General features: G+C 34.2%; 1 protein-coding gene across 6 annotated transcripts in view; it reads right to left on the bottom strand.

Annotated features, from left to right (window-relative positions):
• Positions 1–13691, bottom strand: part of DYNC1I2 (dynein cytoplasmic 1 intermediate chain 2) — a 50611-nt gene that overhangs the window by 15595 nt on the left and 21325 nt on the right. For 3 of the 6 annotated variants that reach the window (XM_043505281.1, XM_038421718.2, XM_043505282.1), the window contains exons 4-6: positions 12298–12442; positions 7614–7673; positions 6017–6132 (exon numbers count right to left, since the gene is read on the bottom strand). In XM_043505281.1, the coding sequence (XP_043361216.1) occupies positions 6017–6132; positions 7614–7673; positions 12298–12442 (321 nt within the window). The remainder of the gene's footprint in view (positions 1–6016; positions 6133–7613; positions 7674–12297; positions 12443–13691) is intronic. The other 3 variants (XM_038421719.2, XM_038421720.2, XM_038421723.2) reach the window with 3 other exon arrangements.

Here is a 13691-nt window from a genome sequence, read left to right as displayed (position 1 = left end):
TTTATTTTTTTTTAGTAGTTTACATTTAACACAGTACTGTACTGCATTTGCCTCTGCTGCTGACTGACTGCATACTTCTGGTTCCAAAGGAGGTGTGTGGTTGACCGGTTAGTTCATAACACTTAGGTTCTACTGTATCTAGTTTTAAGAATTTGTTTCATGCCTGTTACGTAGGGTCTAGGCATGTGTATATACACACACAATTTAAACATTTAACAATAAATGAGCCACATCCTATCTTTTGTCTAACAGAATCAGTGTTTCTCAAACCTTGGTCCATAAGTGCTTCCACGACACAGGTGCAACGTGGCATTTAAAACAAGAGGTGGGCCTCCTATCCCAGAAAGCATCCATTAACAATGAGCCAGTGTTTAAGCAGAATTTCCTTGGATGCCTATTCCTGTTTGGATTACACATGAATCATATCAAGTCTTAGTCAGGTGTCTCTGGTATTAAAATTCTTTCATGATCAAATTTGCTGACACCATAAAAATTGTGGGGGTAGCAAATCACAAGAGGACAGCCCAAAACTATAAAATGACCCAGACAGATTAGATCAGTGCAGTGACAATTATAGGCAACAGGAGCAGATTTAGTACAAGGAATAAATGAATTCAATACTCTACATTATGGAAAGGTAACCAAAACAAAATAAGGAGAGAATGTTACCAAGACAACATACTTGTTGCATTGGAACAAGTTTATTTTCATCTCATCTCCTTATGTTGTTCTAATACTACTTTAGGTAATCAATCATTATAGCTACTGCATAGCTATGGGATTAGCACTGGGGGGGGGGGGGGAGACCATCCATAAGAGAAGATCTGGCTGAAGAAACAGTCCACAAATATGAAAAAATTGAGAATTACTACAAAAGCCTAAAATGTGCTTTTTTATTATCTTTTTAAAAATGTTTTTAAAAATGTTTATTTAAAAATGTAGCACATAGACAAGTACAGAGAATAAGGCTGAATGAACTGTGTCTGGTTGCTTGACTTTCACAACCTTTCCTGCCAAAGTCAAGCACCTAGGGAAGAGCTGGGGGAGTCCAGTAAGGCTTCCTCTTTCCTCTTTTTTGGGGTGAGGAGGCGGCATGGGGCAGCAGAGGGTTTGAGAGAAAGGAAATGTTAAATGTAGTTCCAAAATTGCTTTAAAACTACACTTTTTAGGGTGTCATAATTGACAAACACTGTGTCCAATTCACCACACATTTTATAGAAAAAAATTGACCTCCGCTCTGGATCTAACCTGCTAATTTTCATTTGTGGATTTTTGAGGGAACTGCCAAAATTAGGATTATAAATGGAAATTCAGTTGCAACCCTAACTCTGAAGTGACTGCCTCTGACTATATAGTCAGATATTCTAATACAGACATAGTTTGAATATACAGATGAAGGAGATTCCAATACACATTCTCATCATCATGGTTCCCTGTATACAAAACATTTTGTTATTCTATGTAATATCAAGTTACCCTATGTTAAACAGAACAAGCTTCAAATATACTTCTTACAGTCTTGCTACTCAGTTTATACACTATAAACTAGAAATTCCATAACTAAATACTGCCTAGAGATTAAATGTGATAATTGAGAAGATATACATGAATTAAAGGTGCTCCATTCTCACTGAACTCACACAAATCATGTGTACATATTTGCCTGTATCCTTTTAGATATTTTAGATAGAAAAACCTATGACCATAGCATCCCACATTTCAAGACTCCAGTTTGCTGTGGCAATTTCACTTTCTGACTGTAGTATTATTTGTAGTCCCCATATTAAAGAGGCGGGAGCATAATTCCCAGTTATTTATAAAAGATGTATTTGGAAAGAAGTCGTATGAAAAAGACATTCAGGCTTCAAAGCAAAATTTGTCAGTCCCATTTCTTAATACAAGTGTCAAGTCACTTTGTAGAGATGCACATACATAGTACCAGTAGATTTAACAATACAATTAAAGCAGTAGTTCTCAAGCGAACAGGAAGCAAGGAACTTTTAAGTTTCACTTTCCTGAACTAAAGCTCTTTAACTACAGCATATCTGTTGAGTAAAACTAACAAGGATCATGCAATCCCAGGCAATTAACTCACAGCAGGCATTGTAAGTAAAGCACTTCAGCACACAACCCATGTGCTAACTCTCCACCTTCCAGTAAGGATCTTAAAAAGGGAAGAAAATGAGAGGGGGTGCGGAAAAAGAGGCAAAGCAAAAGAGAAAGACTAACATGGAAGGAAGAAAGAGGGAAGACAATGAGAACTTTGGTAGCTCACTTGCTTTTTTGAAATAGTTATATGGGTTATTACAGTTTATAGGCAAGATTTCCTTGATAGATTAAAAGTAATGTGGGGCAATTTCTTCCCTGGACTGTGGTCTACTCCCTGGGACTATGTTCCATGAGCCAGAAGCTATTTGGAAATAATGAGACAAAATGGGTGAGGTAATATCTTGCATTGGAACAACTTCTGTTGGAGAGAGAGAGAGAGAGAGAGAGAGAGAGAGAGAGAGATGAGCTTTCAAGCTTACACAGACCTGAGGAAGATCTCTGTGTAAGCTTGAAAGCTCAACTCTCTCTCCAACAGAAGTTGGTCCAATGCAAGATATTACCTCGCTCACCTTGTGTCTCTAATATCCCAGGACCAACACGGCTACAACACTGCATATCACAACAGAAATAATGAAACAGCCAAGAATCTCACATTTAATATTTGTAGTCTTTCCATTAGGAAATGCTGTTTTCCAAAAATATGGACTTTCCCAAAATTGCATGAAAGGGGAGCCTGATGTAGAAGGTGTCAACACAGAAGTTATTTCTGTCACCAAAAACACATTTAAATGAATACTGTCAATTTAAATACACTTTTGGCCAATATTTTTACCTACTATTGTTATATATAAACAAAATTAGTATAGCTGAAAGGTTACAGAAAAGATTTTTTTTCCTATTTGTTTACTTTGCATATAGTCAGGTTTCACTGTTTGTGTGGATCTCATAGCAATAGGGAAGAGAAAAAATCTGTAAAAATTGAAAAGGAGTGACTATAAAACCACCAAAACAGGCAGAGGAATTAAGAGGCAACTGTAGCACTTGACACTATTTTAAGTCAGCTTTAAATTCACTACATTTCAAGATAGCATTCTTCCTTTACAACGTTTCAAGTTTAATCTTTGAAAAACCTGAACTGCCTTTTTCTAGACTATATTAGAAGGTAACCAGTTGTACTTTCAATGCATGTTCCAACACACTGTCTCATTCAGTGGTCTAGATATACAAATGGATGGAAGGAGCAGTATTGCATAGTTATGCTACAGGGAGCTTCCTAGGCAAAGGAGTGGTTATTTTCAGGAGAGTCAACGAGGGTACAGAATTTGAGAGTTAAGTCATCTTTAATCCTCAAAAAACGTATGTTATGGGACTTAAGATGGAGTTTCAGGTTTAACTCCGAGTTCAATGTATCCAGTTCCCCTTTTATCATTTAACTTGCCAGTTTTAAAACACCCCTCCCCACCCAAATTTCTAAAATAAAATTGTATACAAATCACTCTGAAATTAAACTAAACAACTAAAGTTTGTTTGAGCACAAGTAACCAGAAAATCATGAATTCTAATCCAAGCTCCATGGTTTTGGAGGCAAGAGAGAATAGAATAAATTACTTAACCTCTGACTCAGTCTCCCCATCTATAAAATAGGAATATCTACTTACTGCTTGAACATCTTATGAGGATTATTAGTAAAATATTTGGATGAAGAATGCAATCCAAGAGATAACATTTTATCTGTTCATTAATATTTCCTCAGCCTATGCAAAATTTGCAGCAACACCATGTTAAAGAGAGACACACTCAACCCCAGCAGACTTAGTTTTAGTACTCTCAAAAAAGTAAACACTCTTTCGTACACTTTCTGCATAAACTCCTATTTTTTTTTCCAGACAAGAAGATTCTTTAAGGAAAAGTTGTTCCGTCACTGAAAAATTCTGAGATGCCACCCAGGTGCGATCTCACCAAAACAGTGAATTACATGATGCCAGGAGAGCGGAGGAGAGTTTGAAACACTGACAGCAGATACCATGCCCAACGCAATACATGAAGAATGTGAATGCACACCTATACGGCTCTTGATACTGTAAGCTCTTAGAGGCAGAATTGAGACGACCTCATAAATAAAGAACAGTTAAAGTGGAAATCAGCATTTTCATGAACTGGTGAATTCCTGAAGAACAATGTGATTCCTTTGATGTCACTACTGATGTACCCTTGACAAACAAGCATTCAGCTTCCATTTTTGTCAGTGCTCCAAGTAGAAGCCACCATTCAAAAACTGAAAAGAAAACTACAGAAAAGCCTTTGAACTGGTAAGTATTTTAAAAAACCCTCACATATGAAGGGATAGAAAGCTTGTTCACAAGAGAATGGTTTTGCCTATGATCTGTAGGCAATATATTGAATATTCAATAAATAAGTTTAATTGAAATATTAGTACATATTTCAGTTTGTCAGATAAATAAAAATAAATACTAGGTCTATATATATTTTTGTGGGGGAAATAAAACAAACCATTTCAATACAGGGAAAAAAATCCTCTTATACTCTATTTATCAAGTTTAGAAACCTGCCCAGTTAGGTGTTTGGAACGTATACTGGATTCCCTTATATGAGGGAAAAGGGGAGGGGAGAAAGAAAAGCTCTTTTTCAACAGAGAGGTAGTACTGTGACTTGCTTTTTCTCATTTCTCTTCTATAGATGTGTGCTTCTAATATAAGTGGCTTCAACATAAACCACTGTCAAATGTTTAAAAAGTACTGATGCAAGGTAGTGTGCTATACATTCTGCATCAAGCCTCTTCAGACAATATGCTTGTGATTCTTAAATGAAAAGATTTAAAAACTAAATCCTGTAAAAAATATAAATTTAACAGAATAAATGAACACATTGCCCAGAGCTTTTATCTATATTTGAGAAGATGCCAGAAAATTAAAAAACAAACCCCAACAAAGCTAGGAAATACAAAATTGGAAGTTGAAATTCAAGGCCCTCAATTTATGTCCTCATAGTGAACTTCTCATCAGAGATCAGGCAGACAGTCACACTGAACAATTCAGTGTTTTTGTGATGTGAACCAAGGACAGGCAAAGACCAAATATTGTCATTTGTGATCGAATTCCCAGGTCTCTAAAAGTTAACAGCAAGTGAATTAACCCACTGAATCTTCTTAAAAAAAGATCTCTTTCCTGCAAAGACAGTGAGTTACAACTGAAGCTTTAACTTAGAAATTTCCAACTCTTTTCAGTTTGTGCCCTAAGCTAAGAGTCAAATATATGATTAGCATATGCAACTCCTATTCTCATCAATGGAATTTTGATCAATGATTAATGGCAGTCTATGTCCCAATACATAAAAATCAATTTATAAAAATAAGTCTTTGAGAGTGGTATTTTTCCATCAACTGCTAGTGATGCCACTCTTAAAGACTTTTATTTTTATAAATTGATTTTTATGTATTTTGACACAGACTACCATTAATCATTGATCAAAATTCCATTGATGAGAATAAGAGTTGCATATGCTAATCACATATTTGACTCTTAGCTTAAGAACAAATGGCTTAAGAACACAGAAGCCTTCAAATAAACTGATTTTGTTACCTTAATGTGCGTGGAACACATTCTACATTGCTTAAACAGCAGGAAGTCTACAAATAAATGTAGTAAAACTTCTAGAAAACTGTGTATTTGGGGAGAGGAAAATACGAGTGCTTAATAGGTTTCCTTTAATTAATTACAAGATGCAGTATGATATTCTTTAAAAAGACGTGTATGGACTCAAGACATTACCAGTCATCCCTCAGATCAATTAACACTTAACCATGTCCAGCTCTGAAACACTATTTATTTTGTAAAATATAAAACATCAAATAGAAATGACTGATCTCCATCTGTCCTTCTAGAATAGTCTTGGTACATTTTAATAACCAGAAAAAATACATGCAATAGTAGTATAAGTTAACATTCACCTTCCTTTGGTTGAGTCATAACTGGTGTTTGAGTCTCCTTCGTGTATGTAACAATTTCTCGAGGAGGAAAGTCAACTTGTGTAATTTTAGCCATTCCAAGTTTAATAGGTCCACGTCTAAATAAAATGAACAGAGACATCAGAACAATTGATATTTTTAATACAATCATGATTAAGTTATAAGGAGTTTCAGATTGCAAGGCATCATCTCACTTCACACTCTAAAAATCAAATTTAAATCCAAAGGATGCTATCATCTGAAAAATGTTATATATGTTAGTGATATGCTATCTTTATTTTTTAAAAAGGTGTCTGGCTTATACACACAGACTAGAAGAAAAAGAAAAAAGGCAAAGATATCTTGATTTCTTGACTTTACACAAAGTGTTTTTCAAGGCTTGCTAAATCTTAGTGTATGACAAGGCTCTTTTTCACTGGCTAAAGGGTCTATTTTACAAACCAAACTCGTGTGAGCACTAACATTGTTTTCCTTGCTCACATGAAAGATATTTGCAGGACCAGGGTTCCAATATTGCATAGCTTGCAAAATTGTTTAATTATTCTGCAATTAATGACTGTTTGCCAGTCCATTTAACTATGTTGGCCATTTCCTTAGTTCTCCCAAACCTATTATTTATGATTTAGAACTGTAAGTCTGTTCCCAAACAGTAGTATAATATCCTGGAACGGAATACTAAAGAACTTAAAGATTTAACAAGAAAAATTGAGAGAACAAGATCTCATTTACAATACTGACATGGATAAAATGGGTCTAACTGCAACACACACATGCACTATGTATGTATATGTGTGTGTGTGTATATATATATATATATATATATATATATATATATATATATATATATATATATATATATATATATATATATATATAAATTTTTTTCCTTCCATATATATTGCAAGTTAGACCCACCTCAGGTAAAAGTTTTTATGTAAAAACTCCTATTAACTTCAATTTGTATATTAATCACTAGTCCAATAATCCAGCAATAAAAAGCAGTATGTGAAAATTAATCTTTCCATCATCTTCTTCCACACTTAAAAAAAATCCATTACAGACTCAACCGGCTCAAGGAAAAATTCTAATATTCTTTCTTTAATTTTTGGAAGGCAAATAATTCTATAACATGATGTGGGTCTTAATGAAAAAGCTTACAATTTATAATAGAGTTCATGATACATTAGCCACAAAACAATGAGTTCCCATCTTTTCTTATACTAGACACATTTTGTATATATTTAAAATGTGTAGTTATTTTATTTCAATAAAATGACATTTTATAGTTTGTCTTGCCAAGAAAAAAAGATGTAGATAAAAAAATGTTAAAAAAGAGTGAAACTTATTGCTGGAAAAATGATAAACTTGCAATCAATCACAGTAAGACTGAAGTTGCCCAATATAGGCCAGTTGCACTAAACCCAGGGAGAGCATGAACTTTGATTACTTTCAGAACTTGTGTTCCCTTAATAGTAACTTAAAGTTCATTTTTTAAAAAGAGCTCTCATATTGGAGTATATATATAAAAATTGTATACTTATAAATACACAAAAGCGGGAATATAAAATCTATGAAATACCCCAGATCGGAATCAGAGTGGAGCTGTAGAACTGATGGATCAGTATCCCAATGCAGCGTCCTGATTCCGTAGGTTGAGCAATCATGCAGCATTAGCAAAAGAGGCCAGAGATTAGTGAAGCAAATACACACTATGAAATGTTAAAGCTATTGTAAGTTTACAGTTTTTTCATTGTTTAAAGGAAACAAAATATAATGTCACTTAGTGGAAATTCAGTGAACGTTCAATGCTACAATACATGCAATAAGTATAAAACAGTTAAACACAAACATACAATTCAGAGCAATTAGAGACATTCAATTCTTTCAGAGATGGGAAATTAAAGCATTGCAGAATTGCTGACAAAAGTAGCCTAAATGAAAGCCAAATGAATAAAAATCCATTTGAAACAGCTTAGGAACTGTTAAACTTCATTTTAAAGCTATACAAATTTGGTTATGTCATATGAAGTCAAGTTTGTTAATGTACTGCAATTGCCCAAAGCATTAAATATGTGCAGGAAATTGTCATATTGGTAAAGGAAATGAGTCAACACACAAACTTTTTGGTAGAGAAGCAAAATGCGTTTCCACTGGGATACAGAACTGCTAGAGTTTCCAAGATGTGACACTGCTGTAATTATGGGTTAAGCACTGCCTTGGGCTTACAAATGTCATCTGATTTAAAGCCAATTTAAGATATTCAGTATCCTAGAAAACAGTGGGCTTTATATTAAAACATTTCAAAATAGCGAGTATTCAGCACAGTACATAGGAATAAGAAGTGGAATGGATCTGTTACAGGTCACTTATATAAAATAGGACCTTCTTTATAGTTTAGTCTTGCCTGGAGGGGGCGGGGAAATCTACTTCATCTAGTGTTGGTGTCTACTTCTAACTCTACCAGGGCACAAAGCAGCAATTTCAAACAAACGTACATGAAATATTAGCAGCAGAACATCTGCTTTTAGTAAGCTTGTATACGCTACCATACTCTGTAGAGAATTTTACTATTATTTTGTATCAGAAGCTTAAAAATAAAGAACATGTAATATGTTTGTATGCTAGATCAATAAAAGGTTCTCGTATGATTATTTTAGGAAGACTAAAGTTATTTTCCAGTGTATGCATCTGATGAAGTGAGCTGTAGCTCACGAAAGCTTATGCTCAAATAAATTTGTTAGTCTCTAAGGTGCCACAAGTACTCCTTTTCTTTTTTGCGAATACAGACTAACACGGCTGCTACTCTGAAACCAGTGTAACTGGAGAGTTCCTAGAAAGATGTAAAGTTGCTCCCAATAGTTTAATACAGTGTGGTAAAAATATTAAATTAAAATGTATGTATCTTTAATTATGTACTAGGTTGTTCTAGTAGCAAGTTTTGGTGAAAAAGGCACGAACTTTTCATTAATGATTTAATTAGAAATGCAAAGCTTTCGTTTTACTGTCCGAAAGTAGGGACAACAGTTTTTGGAAGTCACTGGAAAATTCTCTATGTATTACTTGCAAATGGGAGGTACTGTCTGCAAAAAAATTGTTTTGAACGTACTGTTTTTTCACAGCAACTTTCTCCTTCCCTCTCCTACATAAAACATGCCATCAGAGTTTTGTAAAGATGTAGTGATTGCTGAAGCAAATTAGTATGTTCAAACTCTTTCATTCTTTTCAACTCTCAAGTTGTCTTCAGAAAACTTGATCGTATTGCTTTGGTATAAACCTAGCTTCTTAGAGGCTGCTCATGGATTCAAACTCACTCCCTGACACTCTTTACAGTTTCTTCATTGGTACAAGGAATATTATGTCCTTTAAGATCTCATTTGTAATGTCTCAATCCCTACACTTTTTGTTGGAAGATTAATTATTATTATTTTACTAGAGATGCTCTTCTGAAACGAAGATGGTATTCTGAGATTGGAGTTCAGCCCTTTATTTGGGGTGACAGACATAATATACTATTAAAAATGTAATGTGCCTTAAAGTATGAATTATCTATCTGCTTTAATGATTAAACTTTAGTCAGTTGCCTAATACTTCATAAATATTAACTAAAGCCTCACAACATCCTTCTGGCATAAGTGTACATTATTATTATATACCTCAATATAGTCTAACATTCTCCATTAGAATAGTAAGTGATATTGGGTTTCAATATGTGATATTTCAATTGTTCTTTACAGCCTTGAATTTTTATTCTGAATGTTCCTGAGAAACATAGGGAGTGGGAAAGAGAGGCAGAAGAGCTGCAATAAACACAGCAACTTGAGGATGAGAAGAAGCAGGTATGCAAAATGGTTTACGGATGAAAAGGACAGGAGAAGCAGTCAGGTAAAGTGATAGCAGCAGTGGATATAGGGCTTGAACAGTGGTTTACAGCTTATCAGGTAGTTAAGAAATGCAGCTGTGTGCCAACTAGCATAAGGGAGAGGTAAAAATGCAGAGGAGATGCTAAGCTAACCAGGAAGACAATCTTTGTAAACTGAAAAGGAGTACTTGTGGCACCTTAGAGACTAACAAATTTATTAGAGCATAAGCTTTCGTGAGCTACAGCTCACTTCATCCGATGAAGTGAGCTGTAGCTCACGAAAGCTTATGCTCTAATAAATTTGTTAGTCTCTAAGGTGCCACAAGTACTCCTTTTCTTTTTGCGAATACAGACTAACACGGCTGCTACTCTGAAACCTGTCATTTTGTAAACTGAGTTGCTGCATAAGAGAAGCACTGTGATCATGTGATCACATAGCTGTTCAACATGCAACTGAAGTGGAATGTTGGGATTAAAGGGTTAAAAACATGGAGAAAAAAATAGAAGGATCAGTTTTACATTTTCAGGTCAGTATCAAACTTTTAGAACTAGATTCCAAAAGATGATGTGTACTGATTGGGCACATTGATGGGCCTCTGAAACTGGTTAACTCCTTAGTATGGTTTCTAGAGGCGATCATTCTAAACTATTCCTGCAGAATGATTTTCCAGATTCAAGATTTTTTGAATACCAGTGTGTCTCACTAAGAGTTCATATGCACTAATATACTATACATAGAGGCAGATATTTTAGTACTTTAAATTATCTGAAAGTATTGTCTGGTGGTTGACTCTCCTGACTCCCAATGTAATGCTCAAAATTATATTTTTTCTACCACTGACTCACTCTTTGATCTTCAGCAAATTAGGTTATCTATACCTCAGTTCCCTCACCTGCAACATGGGAAAACTGCTGTACTGTACTTCCAAACTCTATAAATTGCTGTTAATCCTAACATGTAGGGCACACTAAGATATATGGATGAATTTATAGAAGAATTTATTTATTATTTTCTCTCAGTTTTCAAGCACCTGTGCCTACTCTACATTTATCTGACATACATTTATGAAACTGCATGTGCAGAATACACAATGGTGGGGACTATAATATTTTCATTAGTTAGAGATGAATTCACCATAAAATGTACACGTGAAGTTTGTTTCATGTCAAACATGTTTCATACACACTTCACCATTAAATATTACACATGAATGGAATTTAATCTTAAAATATTTTAGACTAAAATAATGTTAGCAGAGAACAACACTCCCACCCAAAGGATTATGATACAAAATGATTCACAGATCATGTCACATGTGGATTGTACTACTTAAAATCTGGTTGTTACTAAATGAAAGACTAATATTACTGGATATTTTATTACATCAAAAGTGGGCTTGATCCACACAGACTGAATGAAATATTAAACACAAAGTAGCATTCAAGAGGTATAGTGTCCACGAGCAGTCAGGAAAGCAATGCGTCTCCATGTTAGTGATGTGTTGCATTCTCCTAATTTTGCTTACACTCATTTTTTAGCAACCTAAACTTTTGTTTATGCCACTAACTGGTTATGAAAATAATCACGTTTTTTTTTTACAGTTAGGATGGTGGGAATAGTAACATTTTAAACTATACATAAATGGGGCGCAAGCACTCATTCTTCACAGCATGGGGTATGCAAAATATGGGAATGACATATCAGCCACAACACAAGTATTTGGAAGTCATGAATATGTGCGTCCTGATAAATAATATAGCAAACATCTTATTTAAACTTCTTCCAAAAGGAGCAAAACTCATATGCAAGCACACACAAAGAAATCTAGAGAATAATTATGTTTTAACAAGTTATTCCATAATATAAACATATAGTGTGATAAGTTAAAACACATATTTGATAGCGGCATAATACTTTAATCTCTTTGCCAATTAATAGATTTTCTGAGCAAATTATTATGAGAATTTATTTACTATCCGAAGAAAGTGCACTGATATGACAGCGAAAACACCCCTTTGATATAACACTCTTTCCTCCCACCCGCTTTAAACTATCGGTCCATTAGAAACAAACATATCTGATTCATCTTAAAATTAAAAAGAAATTCGAAGTTTCATTTTACATTTTATTTGTAGCTTCAGTATTTAAATAAAATACATTCCAAGAAAATTATCCGAATCAGAGGATAAAATGGTTTTACATAATCACTAGATAAAAAACATTAATTGCTTTAGAAGAAGAGATGTTATGTGGTTTATCTTAAAATGACTTAGACATATAAAATTTGTCTAAGTCAAATTTTAAGTTAACACTAACTCAATATTATTTTAAAGCACTTCTCAACCTACAAATATTTCTAACATTTTAACAATCTAATCTAATGTTTTAAGAAAGTTACCATACCTAGATCCAACAGCACCATCACCAGAGTCTTGGCTTCCAGCCTCACTTGGAGTACTCACAGATTTGGAAGATGGAGACATAGGAGGAGGGACTAAATAGTGAAACAGACAGGTATCCGCTGTTACTATTCGTAGAGGTTGCACAGCTTAGGATGTTTCCAAATTAATTTAACATGAAGTATTAAAAAAAAAAAGTGATGGCAAACAAAAAATACGTGGATGAAAATGAATAGTAGAAAGAGAGGGGAAAAGACAATGTTAACATTTCATGCTGGAGACTCATGCAACTATTTGGTATTTAATATACCTGGGATTTTATATATATTAAACAAAAACAAAAAACAAAAACACACACCCAGGAGAAAATGACTGGTGAATCTTTTTTAAAAAAAAAAAAAAAAAAAAAAAAAAAAAAAGAAGAAGATCTCAATTTCTACAAAATGCTGCCACCAACTTTCAAAGGAGACAATGTTCCTTACAATTTGTCATTTCCAAATAAGTTCAAGGCATTTGTTAGTATAGCATTAAGAACTGTTTTCATGGATTAAACAAACCATAAAATGCACTATTTAAATTCTACTAAATTTGCCTTTGCTTCAGTTACAACTACAACAATTTTTTTTGCCATACAATAAGTTTTAACCTGTACTGTTGTTTTATCGGATAACAGTAATTAACACTTCTTTTAGACACAAGAATTGCTGCTATCCTGAAGCTGTTTTTTAATTAAATATAATGATGGTATATTTAAAATATATATCTCCTTTAAAAGTTTCAAGCATTTTGGGCGAAGATTCTCAGCAAAATTTAAAAAGCAATATGCTTTTGGGAACTGATGCATAATGAAGAGTGACATCATGCAATTTAAATACCATGCAAAACGGTTTCCCCAATCTAGAAATTGTGATTTGTAAGAATGGCCTAAACCGTCTTTATACCTTTTTGACAGCCTAATAATGCCTCAAAGTTCTTTGCACGTTTTATTTTTCAGTAATATAGACACCCAAAGCCATGGTTCTCCCCTAAACAACAACAAAAAAAAAACCAAACCACCAAAAAACAAAATTCCCCCTTTCCTCCCAAAACAGGGAAAAATTACAAGTAGAGTTGGTAGATAGCTCTTTTTACAGGTATACTTTTACTGGGTAAAAAGAAAAGAAGTACTTGTGGCACCTTAGAGACTAACAAATTTATTAGAGCATAAGCTTTCGTGAGCTACAGCTCACTTCATCGGATGCATTCGGTGGAAAAAACAGAGGAGAGATTTATATACACACACACAGAGAACGTGAAACAATGGGTTTATCATACACACTGTAAGGAGAGTGATCACTTAAGATAAGCCATCACCAGCAGCAGGGGGGGGAAAAGGAGGAAAACCTTTCATGGTGACAA

This window comes from Dermochelys coriacea, chromosome 11 (assembly GCF_009764565.3).
Source record: "Dermochelys coriacea isolate rDerCor1 chromosome 11, rDerCor1.pri.v4, whole genome shotgun sequence".
Taxonomy (NCBI): Eukaryota; Metazoa; Chordata; order Testudines; family Dermochelyidae; genus Dermochelys; species Dermochelys coriacea.
This window is presented reverse-complemented; position numbering and strand designations above follow the sequence as displayed.